Genomic DNA, 19,150 nt, shown 5'->3' on the forward strand with positions numbered 1-19,150 from the left:
GTTTCCCACTGAACTTCGGGGGTGTTTGTGCCCCACTCCCGTGGGAGCTGTGCATCCCCGCCTCCCGGTACGTCACTAATTCTGACAGCCAAATCTTGAAGTTAATCCTCAGCTAATGTGTTTGACTTCCTCACTTTAAAGATTCAGCATCTAGTATCGGGTTAGTAGATTCCTGGCAGTTGCTTCAGGTACAGACTCAGAATGGTAATGTTACAAATAAGCTCTGATCCAAATTGCTCATCCTGCAGGTGTAAAAAATAGTGAAAGCTTTGGCTCATAAATTCATTAACTGTCAGAAAGATCATTATCAAAATCACTATTTATTTCCCCTTTTTGGCAAATTTATTTATCTTAACAGCTGCTTCAAGTTTACAGTTGTGATCCGCTGTGCCTATTGGCTATATTTTAAGTCCACATACTGTTGTGGAGTTCTGCAGCGAGGTTTGTATCCCACCTCTGCTGGAAAATATAGGACCAATTTTAATGACAATGTACAATTGTACTAACATGTCCCAAAGCCTGGGGAAACCTGTCTGTTAAAAATTAATGGAGTAGGAAGTCCTAGCATAAAGTAAAGCCTTGAGTGAAATTCCATGGCTTCATGGACTGTTAATTCTTTATTAGGTTTTCCTAAGACTGAGATAAAAGGCATTTTATCTTTTTTAAGGTTTGCATTAACATGTCATTGAGTTTTATAGATACATTGATCTTCATTTGGCTAATCTAGAAAGGGTAATAGAAATGTGTGTTATATGCTAGAGCAAAGACAACTCCATAACGCTTCACATTTTTTTTGTTATTTTTATTTATTTAGTTTTCTTCAGATACAGAACTGCGGTCAGTGTCCGCAGTTCTGAAATTCAGCTGGTTGTATATTTTTATTGGCTATACTGTCTGAGTTTCTGTCTTTCCTTTTTCCTTGACTTTTTTTAAAATGCCTTTACTTTCTGGCTAATTTGGCAGCAAGGTTGATGTCTCCCCTGAAAACTAGTAAAGAGCTTTTGCAGTATTTTTTAAAATACTGTCTCTGTGATGGATTCTTGGCTTTCTTAGCAACCTGACTTTTTCTTTTTTAAAATGTGTGTTCCAGTATGAGGTGGAGCAGTGTCTTTGGATTCAGAGAAAAGACCTGAATCTGACTGATGTCAGTAGGGTTTTTGCTGCTGCCGCCCATGAACAAAGATTAAGCACTGGGGCCTGCAAATGTCCAGAAAGACGCACGTGCTGTAGGATGCGAGTGGGACACTGCAGGCTGCGCTCGGGGCTGCGGTTTGTAGCCTGTTATTCCAGCAGTGAGATCTCGGTCAGAGGGAATCCCATTGCTGACTTGCACAAGTCAAGGATTTCTCTCTCCTCTTTGGTTAACAGCCCTCCGTGTGTTTATTAATGGCTGGTGCATGCATTAGTGAAGCACAGCTTCCAAGGCTATTTTTTTTTTGTTATTTTTATTTAGTTTTCTTTAAGTACAGGATTGTGGCCTGAAGTTCTGAAATTCAGCTCGCTGTGTAGTTTAGTGGCTATCCTGTCTGGGTTTCTCCTTCCTTTTTCCTGGTAGGGGCCTTTTAATTGTGTCTGTTTCTGAGAGAAACAAATTACCGTCACCAGAGTCAGTTTGTGCATTTATTAAAGAAGCCTCTATGGAAAAAACTTTGTTAATAGCTGTGTTTATTAATGAAGAATGGAGGGCAATCTGTATATTAGTGCTGTGTATGAAAGTGTGTGCAAGGGGAACAAAATGACAAGTGGTTTCTTTTTTGGCTTCCCTATGTTTGAATCTGTGCATTCTTTCTTTAATTCTTTATCTGCATAAAGTAGGGCTGGGGAGAAAAGGGGTGGCTGCAGATGTCTGCAGCTAGAGTGATCCCAGCCCTTGGGTTAGAGGCTTGTCCTCTGTCCTGTTTTCAGCTTGACAAATGGGAGACAAATCAAGTACTGAATTAAGTCCCCTGTGCAGCACTAACTGGTGATGACCTTCCCCACTTGTTAGCATCTATAGGTGGAAAATCTCGCCTCCTTCCACCCTGAGCCGACTCTAGGGACCACACTCAGAGTGGAGCAGCACAGGTTGGTTGATTTGGGAAATGTTCCCCTTCATAGCAGGGATTTATTTAATCCTTTCCTTGCCAGCCAGTCTTGCCAAGCCCAAGAGTCAGAGCACCTTAGATTTCTCTCACTTCTCATCTTCTGCTCCCACTCTTGCAGCAGCCTCTGGCAAATGCTTATTTTAGCACCAGCTGGCTGTGATCCCTTTGAACTCTCTGATATGAGATTAAATGTTAATTTATTACATATCATTATAGAATTATATGTTATCTCTAGGACAATGGAATCCAAATGTTAGAATTGCAAGTTTGAGACTTTGTGCTTGCATGCATTTTCCTCCACTCACAAAGCTAGAGAAGTTGAAGGTATAAGACTAAGAAAGAGGTAAATTAATCTTTCTGATGACAGCTAGCCAGGAGCTCAAGCCCTGGAAGAATATAGGCAGAGGTTCATAATCATTTTACAGGCTTCGTAAAAAGTACAGAAAAAAAATTCTTTTTTTTTTAAATAAATGACTATGAAGAAATTGTTATCTGCTTTGGGTGTTCCAAGGGCTAAATCTCAAGGATAAGTTATGCAGTGTGAATTATGTGCTCGGTTCTAGTTATAAACCCCAGACGAAGCAGAATGCTGAAGTGACCTGTGTGCTGAGTTTCTGCAGGATTTTATTCTCTGGGCTATGGGTAGGTGAACAGTATTGGATATAAGAAGATATGACTTGAACTTGAATTGACTCAAACTTGAACTGCACTTGTGTCATTTCCTTACAAAGACTTGTACAAGTAGAAGGTGAACACTGCTTTTTGCTGCTCCCTTGCAGTGCCGGCTAAGGCAGCTTCTGCCAGGCAAATGCTGACATTCGCCTGGGGTGGAGCAGTGTCACCAGCACCCACAGACACGGTGCCATGCACATGTGCGGCTGGGGTCTTTCCTAAGTGTGCAAAACCTGGCTTGCAGGGCAGCCGGAGCGATGGCAGGTGTGATTATGTACTGCTGCGGGGGGGAACGATGCTTCTACCTTGGGTACGAGTAGGACAAAGCTCTAAATTCATTGGGTTTTCAGCCAAGATTGAGGTTGTTGAGGTCATGTCAGATTTACAATGGTGTCATTCAAAACAGAAACTGGGCCCACAGATGTGTCGATGCGAGAATTGGCACAGAAGAGCTGGGGCCTAGCTCTTCATTTTTCTAATCTCTGTACTAAATTATTACTGGTCCAAATTCAGTTCATATTTCTTAAATGGCTGCGTTTTATTGGAATAGCTGACAGTGACTGCTACAGGCTAACCCTGTATGTTAACACTCTTGGTGTGGAAAGGCTGTTCTCAGACTTTCCAGGTCTGTTAGTCCTCAGCATTTTTCCTGGCCTGCTACATATTGGTATCTGTGAATTGTTTCAATTCAAAGGTAATAGGTCAAATTTGGAAACACTGCTGTAAATTACTGTGCATCTGCTTCACACCCTTGGAATAGTTTGTCCAGGTACGTGAGCGCTTTCTGCTCTGGTTGAGACACTGACATATGTCCATTGTTTTAAACTAATGTCATGCCGACGATCCGTAGTTTCCTAACAGGTCCCCTGGGTCAGGCTATGATAGCTCTGCACCTATGACCCTCTGCTCAATTGTATAATTGCCTTGTCACTGAAAAAAGAATTAGATCCAGCTTTTTGCCTTTGCGGGCAATCTCAAATCTGATCTAATTTACTTCTCTCAACTCTTGAAGAGTTTGAAAATGCCGTCTGCTAATGCTCGTTATCTTTTATTACCTTAATATATTAACACAGGTGAACCACACAGCAAGCGTGACCTCATCCATGGAGACCAAACTTTGTTTTTTGCTTGAGAGTTTTTATTCTCTGCCTATAAGTTAATAACTGTCTGTCAGCAAGATAACCATATTTGGTGCATCACAATGTGAAAGCCATAATAAGGTTTCACTTTCTTTACACACCAATATTTTGACAAGATCTCCTAGAGCTGCTTCCTCCAGAGCAATTGGGAATTTTCCTTGTGCTTAGGAAATCGAACTCTAAATTGCTAATCGGCAACAGGCGGAGACACAAACGCCCAAGAAGTCCTGCGTGAAGCTGCAGGCTCGTCCCGCTCTCCCCAAGAGGAGCCATTCTCCTCGTGTATGAGTGACAGGCTGCAGCCTTTGATCATTGTAGTAAGAGAAAAGCGGTACCAAGGGATGGTTATTTTGTCCTTTCTGACAGCATCTGCCATGAATTTGTAAAATATGTCAAATGTGTATTGAAAACGTAAAATAATGCATTCAAGCACGGAAAAATTATGCTTTGTTCTGATACCAGGATGTGCTTGAACAGGACTGTTTCAATAAGCAAGGGAACAGGGGAGGAGGTCAGAAACTACCCTAGGAATGCAAAGCTCTTTTACTCCATCACAAATTAATGGAATTGCTTGAGGCTGTTGTCATTTCAAAAATAAAATGTTGAATTAAGTAAAGGCATCTGAGAGAGTACAGAAACTTTTGTTCTTGTTCTGGGTATTTCAGGTGGAAAAAAAAAAAAGGAGAGTTGCCATTAGAAAGGAAAGAATTCTTATTTCTGTGTGCTGTTCCTTGAGAGGCAGATATAAATTGATAACTTAATGATGTTTGAACTGCAGAACCAGGAGTGTGTAGTTGTTCCTAGGAGAGTCTGAGAGTACATATTGCTTTGGGAGTCTAGTTAGTCTAATACTGGTTGCCTCTGAGAGCAATGCAAAGTGCAGGTTAAAGATTGGGTTCAGAGAATAAAGCTCAGATATCCCTGAACTAATAGTGGGTGAATCTGTAAAGCCATGGAGCTCTCGTTTGGCTTCATTTTCTGACACAGCTAAAAGGCTGGATGGCCTCGCGTGCCTCTGTCCTGACACTGTGCAGGCTTGTGCTTGAATTTCCTTGTGGGAAAACTCCCTGACTTCAGTGAGACTGCCTGCGTGCTTGAAGTTGTGTTTGTGCATGCACATGTGCAGGAGGCACCAGCCTGCGCCTCTGGTGCTCGGTGGAGAGAGCTAAGGGAAAGCTGACTTCTTTACTCAAGCCTTACTGCTGCAAAGATTTAACCAGGAATTTCACTTTCTACATCGCGAGCAGCCTCAAAAATCAGCATGGGTAGCCAGGTGAGAAGTCTGACAGTAATGGGGAGCTAATCGGAATGATGCTAGTGCTTGGCAGAGCCGTGGGGCTGGTGGCTGCACCGCAGATTTTGCTTCCTGGGCCTCTCCATCCCGTTGTGCTTTATCGCAGCTCCCCAGTGGGGCCACGTGTGGCGTCCTCTTCCCGGGATTAAAGTTTCAGCGGGATATGGATGAGTGCTGGTAAGACAGAGGATTTTCTGTGCATTCAAGACACATCTGTGTTCTTAATAAATTTACAGGGGTTTTATTGTAAGCTTCTTTTATAGTTTACCTGGGCCTTTTGGGCCCATCGGTTTGGAGCTTGTTTCATCCAAGAGCTTCTAAACAACAGGATGAGAATCCAGTGAAAGCCCGTTGCTCTGGAGAAAGGCTCTGGACCGACTTTACCTTTTTCTGGCCAATGCCTTTGAAGAATCAACTGCCAGCATTTTAATATCATTTAATTTCTGTCTCATGCAAAGAATTTTTCAGTATCATCAAAGGCAAAAGCTTCTGTGGGGAGAACCGGAAGCGCTATAGAATGACGTATCTGTGTAATATGTGGGTGTAGGAATGTAGAAAGTATATAGGCATGAACTTCATGTTACTGCACTGCGTTTCATCTTTAAGCACAATACTTTGGTCCATTGACCACTGTCACAAGTTGGGGTTTGCAAAAAAAACTAAGCTGAAATGTGGATCCTCTGGAGTGGAGGGAGAGTCGGAGTAGAGTCAGCACAAACTGGAGCGGAAGTCTGAAACCAGGCTGTTGTTCAGAGGGAAAAACTGAAAATGCTGAGGCCAGTTCAAGGAAGAATCCTTAAGAAATGGTATTTTTTGCTGGTCTAAACAGAAGGGTGAGTAATGCAGTCATCACTGTATTTCTCCCTTCTGATTATTTTAATGGCGAACTTAATCGGGGAGTAATATGTCCCATTGATGGGCAGCCTACACTAGAGATTTGGGAGCAAAGTGGGCTTCCTGGCACTTTGGAAGGTGAAGTTGAGAGGCACCTTCTGGCTCCTGGGAGGCATCTGTGTACTGCAGCATCCCCCTACAGCATTTATACCCGTGCCTGATCTTCCCTGCCCCTTTCCTTTGGGGCTGCTGGAGAGTGTCAGAGCATTTTTGCCAGTTCTTTGCCGCTGTACCCGTGAGTAACTTTGTGAGAGACGGGGGTGCACTTGCTATTCAACCTTAGCTGCTTAGATCAATATCTGTAGCGGGAGAGTGATTTTAATAAAAGGGCTCTCTCTCAGCTTTCCTATCTCTGTGACAGATAGACCCTAGCTAACATAAATCCTAGCCTTTCTCCTGTCAGTCTCTTGGCTTTGTGTGACATCGATGTTTTGACACTGAATACAAATATTTCACAGCTGGCTAATAGTTTAGAGCATATATTTATGAGATTTACTTTTGCAATCACCTGGCGCCTTTAGTAAATGTGTTCCCCTTGTAAGGCCCCTTTCTGTTCTTCAGAGAATATATACACACATTCCCATACATACATTCATTTTCTGTTGTTTATGAAATATCACCAAGGGAAAATGAGTTTTGCTTCAGATAACAGTTGTACAGAGCCCTCTCTCAACCTCCTCTTTAGCAGTGAGTCCCACCAGTAGCTGTAAGGACAAACCTTATCTATTTGGTACCGAGAGGGAAGAGCAGAACTTTGCAATACTGGCAGCTGGGAGCACCAGCGTCCTCCTGGAATCCAGAAGGACCCTGAGACCGAAGCCACGGGGCGCAGGTCGCAGCGAGGAGCTGGGCAGGAGATGTGCCCGGCCTCAGCAAGGCCTGTGGGACGGTTACCCTGGCTCTGTTTAACCTGGGGATGGTTGCAACTTGCTCAGCAGTGAAGGCATGCAGCTGGCTGTGCCCCTAGAGCGCACTAACCCTTCCCACATAGGCAGTACCCCATTTGGAAGGATTGATCTTGGCATCTCAGCCACCAGCTGAGGAGCTCAGGGGAGCCGGGAAGGGAGGAGGAGGTGTTAGCAGGAAATCTGGGTTTACTCAAGCTTGCGATAGGCGCCTTGAGCCCCTCAGGAGGTGCTGGATTTTATTCTCTATCCACCTGTCCCCTAAATACACTAAGGCTGCTTGCCTGCCCCTTCCCTGTTTTCCTGGCCCTCTGAACGTTATGGCTGCGCTGTTCATGCCTACGGAGGGGCAGGGCGCACAAAATATGTGCGTGCACGTGGTGGTTTCTCCCCTCCAGGTGACCAGAATAGAAACCCTGGTTAATCAGGGGTGTTTATGCTTCTGTTTAGCTTGCAATAGTGACTCTGTAATTCCGTTTGTTCAGCTGGTGAATTTGTGACCTTTAGCCACTGTGCTAATGCCTCTAATTGTAAGTGGCAGGGCGATTTCCTGGTTGCTAGTGAATGAGATGCACACTCGCCTCTTCTTTAACCACCATATCAACACCTCTAACTGAAACTAAAATGGCAAGCAGGCCAACGGTTAACCCAGCAAAGCAATTTAAGCAATAACAATAGTCCTGTTAAATGACAAAACTCTTGGGGAGTTTCCTCGCTTTGGCCCCTTCCCCACACTACGATTCAGGCAATTAAAGCAGCTTTGTACATTATCTGCATTGCGTTGAAGCGGCATTGGCTGTGCTGAGTATGACATTGAAGAAAACTCCATTCCAGCAGCTCAGGGAATTAGAGTATGGGCTAGAAAACCTTAGCTCTGAAAATAGTTTTATTGCTTTTGTCAGTGGAGGAAGGAACTGAAGACAGCTGATGAAAACTCAAAGGGGAGGCCGCGTGAATTTCTCATTTAATTTCTGCGTGGATCTTAGGAGAGGGAGTGTTCAGCATCTCCAGAAAAATGTTCACTTCATGCTCGTACCTTTTCTGTATAGGTTCACCTTCAATATTTATTCTGTGCTCTTCACCCATTGGAATGATCCCATTTTCCATAATGGAAAGCAAATAGTTGAGACCTAAAAGATTAGGGAGAGAACTCAATGGACCTGGAAAGTCATGAATACCTGGCTTTTGGACCACCATTATCCAGAGCTTTTGTGGATGGGACCACAAAATACTTTTGCAGAACATATAGTGTTACTAGAATATATTTTATGTTTGCTGATCTAACTTCTAGCTCTTTCTATCAGACACGTTTGAATAAATGCTTATAACAAGGAAGACTTTGTCTAGAAGCATGTGTGTGAGAGCGAGATAGAGATTAATAAATAGAATACGTGACGGCATAAAGATTTTATGGGGTTAGGGGATGGGCACATTACTCACAGATGGTGAAACCATCCCCAATATGTTTCAAGAAAACCTATTTTAGGGATGTTTTAGAGAGTTTTTAAAAATTTTTTATTGGGACTATTTTTTGTATCACTCTCCCCCATAAAACCAGGTGCCTTAGTTACCATGTTTCTGACTGTACAGGGTTCAGAGGGAGCAATAAAAACCTCTAAAACTTACCTAAAATAGCCTTCCTACACTTACAAATGTCACAGGTTTAATGTCCTGTATCTCAGGTCCTTCCAGGCCTTGACGTGAGGGTAGCATTTGGAGGAAAGGGGATCTCTCTTCTCCATGGTGAAGTAAAGTTTCCATTTTATAAGCTACAGAGATGCCAGATCTCTAAGTTAGAAGCTGTGAGAAATTTAACCATAGCAACTGCTGTTAATGATTCAGGACTGAATTTGCACCCCTCGGGTTTGGATAGGGTAATTTTGGGAAATCCCACATTTGGGTGGGAGTTGTGGTTGAGACTGGTGGATTTCAAAAAGAAATGGTGGTGCTGGGTATTGCAGTGTTCAGGAGAAGGGCGTCCCTATCTAGGGAAGTCAAACCCTCATGGGGTGAATTTAAGTCGTTATAGTAGTCTAATACGTTATGTATATACTCCTCTTTCAGCATAAAAATATTTTCTGGTTTTCGACTGCGTCACCCTTAAGTTAAAGAAAGCTGTCTTCTGAAATAAATATCTCCACTTGCTGAACTAAACTGCTGTAATAATAATGACGCAGCTGTAGCTTTATAACTGTTAAAATTTTCTTATGCAGGCAAATCGGATGTCTGCACAGGCTAGCATGTGGAATCAGAGGAAGAAGCACAATAACTTTATTGCTTAGCTTTGCACGCTATCCCCTGGCTAGGATAAATACATGGTCTATTTTGGTAAACACGTCTGAACTCCTCCCTCTCAGTAATAAAGTTGTTAACAGTCATCTTCCCAGACTGGGTCAGATAATGAGGCAGTGACTTAATGAGGCAGTTCCTCAACCTTTTATAAATAGTCTCATTTCTTTGAAAAATAAATAAATCTCTGATCTGCCATATATAGTGCTGCTATAGGGCTTTTCATTTCCAACTACATAAAAAAAAAAAAGGCTAAACTTTGCATATTTGTTTGATGTGTTTGTTTTCCCCCATTTTGTGTGCTTGCGTGTGCTTGTGTAACGTAGCATCTTTTTGTTTTGCGGTTGCTTTACGGATCGCCTCTGAGGCTGTGTAGGCGAGGGACTGCAGACTGAGTAGCAGTGGCCATACCGGGTCAGACCGCAGATCCGCCCGGGATGGGTGACGGAGGTCGTGTCTGTGTAACGCTGATTTAGAGGGTGCAGTGAGCAGTGTTTTCCGTGGAGACCAACACTTTGTGCTTTCCTTGCCAGACTAATGGCAGTTCTATGCCTTTTTGTTTTTCTCTGGTTCTCCAAACTTTTGCTGATAGAGAACCCTGAATTAATCTTCAGGCCTTTTGGGTATTGGATTGCACTCTGCCACACTCCTTTCTATGCCAGCAGCGCTGGAATTGGCATGGGATGCTAATCCTGCCATACCTATTCATTCAGTCGTTGAAGCAAATGTATGAAAACAAATTGCTAGTCCAAGCTAAATTTAGATTTATTCAGTTGGAGTTAATTATAATCTTTATTTAGTCCCAAGCGATGCCTTCTTATCATGCACTTATTATAGCTGAGAAAATTAATTTTTATTCTACCATAAAGGTGAATATAATAATCTGGATTCAGGGAGGGGATTACTTTAATAAGATTTATAGACAGCCTTTCAGACAGTACAGTTTTATTACTATCTGTAGGTGGCCTTGCTATATGCATGTCTTTCAGTATGGGTGACTGTGCAAAATGCATGCAAGCTAAAAATATAGTAAGCAGCAGCTCATAAACTTTCACATCCAACTTAATTTTTTGGCTAAGCTATCCAGGCAAAGCACTTGACTTGCTTTGGAACACAATAATACAATTTATTAGTGAACTTGCAGCTTGATCAAGGGTTTCATTCATATGCATGGCTTAATTTTGCACTAAAAAATGTATTTCAGTAGACAAAAGATTTCCGAGAATGGAGATGTTGCTTTCTTGCTTTCTGGAAGCAGAGGAGTGACTGGCAAACACAGACATACAGTGTGGGAGGAGAAGCTTCAGTGAAGAATGAGCTATCTCGATCTGAAGGGCTGCAAGTCCTTTGCCCTTAGACATCTGAACTGCTAATGTCCATGTCTAAGCCAGCCACCTTTAGCTCTCTGGAGTCAATGGAGAGATATAGACTCCTCCCAAGGGTGATTTATCAATTGCTAAGATATAAGTGTCTAGGAGAGGATAAATGAACTCTGGAGGGACCCTTTTCTGTGATTTACTGAGAGGGGAGCCTGGAGTGTGTATTGGGTGCAGATACCCATCTCCAACGAGATGGAGTGACTCCCGCAGAGGGTGGCCAGAATGCAGAGCTGCAGGGAAACCCAGTAACAAAAGTTTGACTGAGACATTTAAAGATAAGTATGTGAGACATTGTCCAAAACCTACGAAAGTTAATTAACTTCTCTTCAGCATTGGATGTTTGGATGAAATAGATTTTTTTTTTTTTTTTTAAATTGCATCCTTTCTCTTGCCTTGGTCTTTCAAAACAAGCTGCCTGGTGAGCAACATTTTGCAAAGTGAATCTCTAGCTCTACAAATGTGTAGCTTAGATTGAAAATAAGGACTGTAAACTGGTTCTGAGTATTGTTCCATCCTTTGATCAAACTAGGATAAGAAAAGAGCGAATGAAGAAAGTTTAAAGGGGTCCTATCATCTTTTCTTATGTTACAGTTTTTTTATATGTTGACAGCTGCTGGACTGACTTCAATTTACTGTTTAAAAAAAAAAAGTACTGGGAACCTTTCTTAGCTATTTCTTGCCGTATCATTTGTATCTTCAAACTCTTCCATTACAATTGAAGTGACTCTTATTATCACTCCCTCCCCCCACCCCATGCCAATGTGGTTCACTGCGTAACTAAATCAATACTAAAAGGAGTAAGGCTTGTTTTGGACGCTGGATTATGGAAGTTGTTCCTTGGTGGGATGATATTAGGGGGGTGGTGCCCAAATAAGGTCTAAACTCATAGTGAATTTTTACAGTGTAATCATCTTCATTTTCTTGCAGCAAGGTTTAAGAGTTGGAGTAATTCACACTTTGCAGTATCACCAGCTGTATGTGGACTAAGGGTTGCAGGCAGGCATGGTCCTATATAATCTCCCTGTGGGACAAATCATCTTGCGTATCCTCGCACGGCTGTGGTCTGTGACAATAATTAGGCCTTAACCCTTGCGTGCATAAAAGTGACCAACAGAGCTATTTCAGAATTAATTAGTCTGCTGTAATTTAACAGTTCTAGAATAGATTTCCTTGTGAAGAGACTCTATTCTGGGATACAGTGTGTTTTTATTCTAGGATAATGCCTGCGTTTCCAGAGCAAAATAATTATTATGAATAGAGCCATTTTTATATTGGAATAATGTATGTGTGTAGCTTGGTCTTTATGGCCTGCAGTGAGGGTTGGTGGGAAGGGCTGGTGATTTTTCTCCTATACAGACAAGCCATTGATTGCTTCTGTGTGAGTCATGGATAACATCATGGTACTTACTGGCACCACATTACTTGAAATTATTCTTCTTTTACAAAGAGGAGTGTCTATATGATCTCATGCTGCAATTCTGATGATGCTGCTGGAAAGATGAATTTTCACATATTCAGTTTTCACAGGTGCAGGATTGGATTTCTTGTTTGTTTTCAGGAAAGAAAATATTGAAGAAGCTGCATATTTTAAATGCTTCCTGTTCCTCACACCTCCCACTTCTGAATTGCTAAGGCATTAGGAGAAACTTGGTTCCTGTTAAGTAGTTAGCTAAGCTAGAGGTAAGATTTAGATTTGAAATTTGGATTTATGCTGTAACAGGAGTATTTTCCTCTTCAGTTATGAAAAGATAAATTTTAAAGTCTTCCCCCCTATTATAGCTTAATAGAGATGCATTAGTTTATAATACTGACTTTCCGTTGCCACCGCTACCTTATAGGAGGCTATTTGTTTTACTTGTTAGTTAGAATTTATGAAACCTGAGAAACGTAGCATGGATGAAATTTTGTGTTGGATGAATGTCAGATTTTTATTGCACAGTGTGATCTACAGCCAGGGGCTTGCATGTGTCCTAGTCTTGTGCTGCATTTTATGGCTTCAGTCCTGGGTCAACTGGCATATCTGGATTTAAAACAAAAATGGTGGATATTTTTACAGTTAAGTAAGAACTTCCAAGACAACAGAAAGTAATTTCCACTTAAGGGATGAGCTGATCAGGAGGGAAAATTCTCCTGCTGCCCGGGATTGTGGGGCTGGTTATGTGCGCTGCGACTTCCTCTCTGCTTCCTCGGAAACATCAGGAATGAGTTTCCTTTCCATGTGCAGTCTCCAAGTCTGCAGGGTGGTTCCTGGCTGGGAGGGTCTTGCCTTACTGTGGAGAAGGGGGTTTTGGCACAAAACGAGAGGGACGAGGTTTTCTGGAAGTTGACCCATCACTCTAGGGGTTTTGGTTTTTGGCTAGTCCAGATAGAGGTGTTTTAAAAGGGGCAAATCATCATCTGAAAACCTGTTCTTAACTCTCAAGCTGAATATCCTAAGCCATGGCCAAACGTGTTATTTCCCTGTATCCCCCCTGAATGCCCTAATCCCAAAGTAGTCTGCGAAGCGCACTGCGGTCAGCCTTTGAAATAGCACCGGGCACTGGGGATGTTCGTGTGGCCTCCATTCACTTTTCTTCAACTCTTGCTCTTTCTTTCGTAATTTGGACTAACCGATGTTCTGATCTGATGTTCTGCCCTCTTTTGATCCTGCTGAAGTGGTTATTAAAGGAGCAGGTGATTTATCAGTTGCTTTGTTGCACATCAGAAAGCTGGAAATGTGTCCCGTTTCTGACTGTTACTGTAAGGAGATTGATGCTGTGGCGCTGACTTGCGGAATTAAAAAGGCGGGGTGTTGGCCTGCCATTGTATGAAGTATTTCTCTTTAGATGTTCCTACAGCATCATAAAATGCTACTAAATTCAGATATCATATTTTGTTGCAGGCTGGTTCTAGGACAAAGTCTAGCCCTGTCTGCTGGTGTTTATGGCTTCCCATATAAGCTTTCAGACAAAATTTGTGTCTCATTTTGTTTGAGTTATAGCAGGCTGATATCCTAGGCCTCATACCAGTTCTCAGAAAAGGCACCGAATGTTGCCACTGTAATGAAACTGAGGGAAGGGGAAGACATACCTTTTAAAGTTCCTGTAAATCAGTGCCTGAGGGAAATAAAATATCTGCATAAAGGATGACGAGAGAAAAAAAATGCTACCATCTAAATACAAATGTATTTAAGCTTTGCCTCGTTTTCAGTTTCTCTTTAGTCTCTGGAACTATGTCAGTGTTTAAATCTCTTCCTCAATCTGGTGCGTCTTGGGAGAAGGCGAATTTTTGCTCCTCTCCTAGAAATCAGAGGGTACTCTTGCTGCTCTATGTCCTTTGCTTATCTGTATGGAAGCACAGTTGTTATGATAAATGAGACTTCTCAAAAGTATTGCTTTCAAATGTAGCTAGATTTATCTACAATTAATCCAGGAAGGTGTTTGTCTGCATTTGACTTTTCAGCAAAGAAACAGCTCCCTCCCCTCCCTGCCTCAGCTTTCACAGGAACAAAGTTCAATTTCAGCTACTGAATTCTGCAATTGCAAACTCTGCTGTGGCAAGCCGTGCCGTGTCAAGGTGCTCTATAAATAGCAGAGCAGTAATGGAGCTGCTAAAACATTCCTTGGTGACTTTGGTGCTAGGATTGGCATTGATCTTCTCCCTTCTTTTCCTGCTATAAGCAAGACAAGGTTTGTCCTGCAGTGAGGGTGACAGAGCACTGGAACAGGTTGCCCAGAGAGGTTGTGGAGTCTCCTTCTCTGGAGATATTCAAAACACGCCTGGATGCAATCCTGTGCAATGTGCTCTAGGTGACCCTGCTTGAGCAGGGGGGTTGGACTAGATGATCTCCAGAGGTCCCTTCCAACCTCAGCGATTCTGTGATTCTGTGTGATTTCCAGAGTGCTTTATCATTCAGTGGTGGGATAAAAGCATTGGGACTTCTACCTGACAGCGGTCAGTGCTAGAGCAGCACAAAAGGCACTAGAGTGTCCTAAAACATCGCTTGGCCCCTGCTAGATGGTGATGAACAGGCTCTGCTGTTTCCCTTGAGTCCTCAGTTGTAGGTGGCTGTGGAGGCTCCTCGTCCTGTGTAGTCACCCCATGCCCCAGTGCTAATGGGCAGTGTCAGTCCATCTCTCCTACCCAGCACATACTGGCTTCCAAAAAGCCTCTCTTACCTTTGTCTCCTACCTCTTATACTACTTGTGCCTTGGTTAATCTCCAGCCTTGAGAGCTTACCTCTTCCTTCTTCCAAACTTCATTACCATTTCTACCCTATGGCTTCCCATGGAGAAACGTGGTCTCTCCAATTTCTGCATGCTATGGGGAGCACTGCAGCTACTCATGGTTCACTCCTGAACGAAAAGAAGTGTGGAAGGGAAGAGATGAAGTCAATTTTTCTCTGCTAGAAAACTGGTTGTTCCCTAAGTGAGCTATGATACTATACTGAGCTGGCCCAGCTGTGCTCCCATGCAGCGGAGAGGAGGATAAAGTTTCTCTTCATCCATGTTTCCTTCTTTCAGCGAGGCCCCAGGCCCTCAGCTGTGTGTGCAGCTGGGGGAAGGTGTTGGTTGCACTGGTGCATTACGAGAGAGAAGCTGAAAGGTTTGTGTGTGTAACTCTCGATGGCAAAGGAAGAGAGGAAACCTGAGTGCCGTGATTGCTTGGTGCAGCGAGGTTCCCTGCTCTGCTGAAGGCCTCTGCAATCACTTGCTGGCTCTTGGAGCTAAGAGGAAGTCCAGAACTGATCCCCAAGCAGGCTGTGGAGAAGTGGGAGATGAGATTGTTAATACTGTTTTCTGCTGAGAAGTTTTGTTATGCTTTTCTATAGTTTTGCATATTCATATGTTCTGCAATGGCTGCATAAAAAGCTTAACACAAATACATAGCAAAAGTAAAGGCAGAAATATATTGAAATGAGAAGTATTTTAAAAAGTATAGAAAATATCAAGGCATTGAAGATAAAGGAGCAGAATTTCAAATAAGAACAAGAGTGGAGCAAGGTCTATTTACTTTAGAATCTGTCTTCAAGAAATATAGACTTTTAAAACACAACCTGAAAAAACGGCTTAAATATTAGAGCTTTTGTTTGTGCTAAATTGTGACTTAAGTATCTGAGTCATCTAGCTCGTAGCAGGTGTAATTGTTACTGTGGTTGTCGCACTGTGCATCTGCTCTACCCAGTGCTGACAAACAGCAAAATCACTGCTAAGCTTCAGCGAGGGACAACGAGAGGTTTGACCTTAGTGTCTGTCATTGTTCCTTTGTTATCTCTGCACATTATGGAAACACTTCATTTTAATTCATTTTGTTTCTGTTTATTTCTTCTGTGTCAGTCCCAGGAGCTTGCATTCACTGTTTTTTTGTTATAGCGTATGAATTGTTAGTTTAAAAGACCCACCGTTTCTTTCTGGGAGAATTGCAGCCCTGATAGAATATATCTCACTATTAATTAGAGATAGGCCCAAGCTGCAGACTTCTATTTGATACATCCCTCCCTCTGGAATCTTTCTTGCCCAGGAAAGATTGCTCTAGTGCTAGCTGGAGGATTGACCATTGTGTTTTAGAGTAAGTCTGTGGTTTCCAAATGTGTTTCATTCTCCACTGGAATTAAACCAAATATCCTTCTGTGCATTTGTGAACCTTCTGTACATAAAAGATTCCTCTCCTTTGCTCAAGTTCACCCTTGCCTGTAAGTCCAGTCCACTGAGACCACTATCAAAACCTGTATTTTTTGTATGAAACGTTTTGGTTTCAAGAATACAAAGGTTTTATCCATTTGCAGCTAACTTGGCAAAACCAAGTTGGGATTGATGCAGATTTGCAAATCCCAGCCTATTATGTATTGTGCATTAGTAACGTTAGTCTAAAGAAAAACATTTTGTTTTACTGTCTACTCATTTGCAATATGGTGGTTGCTTATGTGTATTGAAATATGGACGGGAACACGTCATAAGTTTGATTTGGTTATAAAAGAACAAAAGCCAACCAGAAAAAGTTCTGGATTTTAGACTGAGATCTAGCCTTATCACTCAGTCTCCCCCCCCCCCCCATTTTATTCAGAGCTTGTTAAATGGCTTTAAAGTAGGTATTAGATTGGGGAAGGTGGAAAGGGAGCTGTACAGCCAATATAATAGGATATTTTAAGTATATTAGCTTTGAACAAAAAATGTTTATTCCACTGTACCAGTGTCAAATTGTTTCATGATTGCAGCTAACAGTGTTGATCTCCAACAATACGTTGCTTTTGAGAAGAACTGAGGGGTGTGCTAAGCAAACATTAGAGTTGTCTTTCTGTTTCCTTTTGTTTTTGGCCTGCAGTGGTGGAGAGCCGAGGAGGAATCATGGACAGCATGCAGAGATTTTCAAACCTGCCAACGTATCTCCCCACGAGCTATCACATCTGGAATGCTGATGTTTTCTTCTTCCTCAAAGAAGCCAACCAGGATATCATGAGGAACTCCAGTTTGCAGTCTAGGGTGGATTCATTCTTTATATACAAAGCCAAACTGCCACCTGTCCTAAATGCCACGTATGGACCTTTTTCTGTTGAACAGGCTGTTCCCTTGGACCTCATGCTGACTACTGCATCTTTTGATTTCACAGATAAATTCACTTTTAACTGGAAATTAAAATCGCACATACTCGACAGCTCAATATACTCCAACAAACCTAAAATACAAACCTTGTTCTATATTGCGGGGAAGGACTGGGATGACTATAATTCTGCGGAGATGTTGCCTTGTGTGAAGATGTTTGCTTTCCTGGAGTCTAGAGAAGTTGTGGCCAGCTGTAGGTTGAAAGGTCACCTAGGATTATGTGTTGCAGAGCTGGAATTGTCTCCTAGCTGGTTCAGCTCCCCTCCACCACTGGTTTCAGAGCAAATGGCCTCCTTGGAAGGGATTACTGTGGAGCTCTTCTATAAGATTTATACAGCAGATGGGGAGTGTTCTCCTGAGGATGCAGCATGGGAAAACAATATTCATGCAGGTGAAGACAATGAACACAAGGCATTGCCAGCTATGGAGAGGATTGGTAGCATCATTGTTTATCCAAATCAAGACAAATTAAAACAGTCTGCATTGAGGCTAGATGATAACGTCATGATCCGCTTACCGCTTAGCCCTGTAAAAGAAGGCGATGTTGTAACCTTTCATGTTTCCCTTACCGATGATTCTCTAGCAGATCAGTTTGTATTAAGGTAAGTGAATTTTTAAAATGTTGTGTACTAAGTAGTCTACAAATAGGGACAAATGAATCTCGAGTGTAATTCCTTTGGCTACATTCAGTGTTTTCTGAAAAAACTTCAGCATTTGCTCTTCAGTTGGGGAAAACTGTGAATGGTATTGAATAATCTGTGTAAATAATACTTTTTGAAACATGGAAATTGATTTTTAAAGTATGAGCCATTAATGTTTGTATGATATTTTTTGTTTTAGTTCTGTTTGCTTTTAGCAATAATTGTGCCTCTGCAAATTATTCCTCTAAGTCAGCCAGAGTAACTGTTTTGGTCTATTTTGCTAGACAGTTGATCTGGCATTTTCCATTGCTTTGGTGAAGCTTCCTCTCTTTTTATAAACCTTTTTATAGCATTTGGGTATTTCCAAAGCATTTGGGATGCTTCTTGCCATGGTCCTATACAGTGGTGAATTATTTCACTGTATGGTACAGAGGGGGGACCTGAGAGGTGAGAAAATGAGACATGCCCCAGGTTGCATAGGAAGTCTGTGACAGAGGTGGGATTGTATCCAGGCTTTGTAAGTCCCAGTTTGGTTTTGCAGCAAGGCTACCTTCCTCATGCTTTTGACTGCCTGTTGCATGGCCCATTTCTGTTTTAAGTTTTGAAATTTTCTGGTGACCTTTACTTGTGAATCTCCCTATCATAGGAGAATTCAGGCACTTCCAGCCACCCAGAGGGTTAGTGTTACATATTTGTTATGTACTTAGCTGTCAGACTCTTGGTTCAAAGCTATGTAGAGACCATATTCGCAGAGAAATGTGAGCCAGACTTGGGGAATAAAAGGGCCAAAAGGCAATTGAAAAGTGTCATATGCTGAGAGAATGCCAGATGCTTGGGAGGGAAGGAGTTGCTGCACGCGCTGGCAACCTCAAAGCAGATTCCTTCCTTACTCCTAACTTTTTGATCCGAGAACGATGGGGGCCGAACATGGCAGAAGTGCACTTTAGTGGCAGACGTTGAGAAAACAAACAGCAAATCTTATGCAGTACTTTCAAATCATTCAACTTTTGTGAAGTAGCATATCCATATTAATAAACTTAGAGATTGCAGCCTGAATGAGGAAAAGCTCTTCACAGCGTGGTGTGCAGACAAAGAACAGGAAATGGCTCACGCATCCCGCTCTCATGTCATTGGGCTTAACCAGACTTTAGATGTTTTGGGTCAGGAAGGCCCTTCCTATAAAACTAAGTTATTTTGTAATTGCCTGTGCCTGGGTTTACTGTTTTTTATTTGATAAACTTGGTTTTGGCCAACGTCGAAGCCAGAGTACTCTAC

At 42.3% G+C, this 19,150-nt stretch overlaps 1 protein-coding gene across 1 annotated transcript in view; it reads left to right on the forward strand.

Annotated features, from left to right (window-relative positions):
- TMEM132B (transmembrane protein 132B) overlaps window positions 1-19,150 on the forward strand; it is a 227,971-nt gene that overhangs the window by 21,650 nt on the left and 187,171 nt on the right. Inside the window, exon 2 of the mRNA XM_026058871.1 lies at window positions 16,957-17,836. Coding sequence (XP_025914656.1) covers window positions 16,957-17,836 — 880 coding nt within the window. The remainder of the gene's footprint in view (window positions 1-16,956; window positions 17,837-19,150) is intronic.

This window comes from Apteryx rowi, unplaced genomic scaffold (assembly GCF_003343035.1).
Source record: "Apteryx rowi isolate R43461 unplaced genomic scaffold, aptRow1 scaffold_15, whole genome shotgun sequence".
NCBI classification, from domain to species: domain Eukaryota; kingdom Metazoa; phylum Chordata; class Aves; order Apterygiformes; family Apterygidae; genus Apteryx; species Apteryx rowi.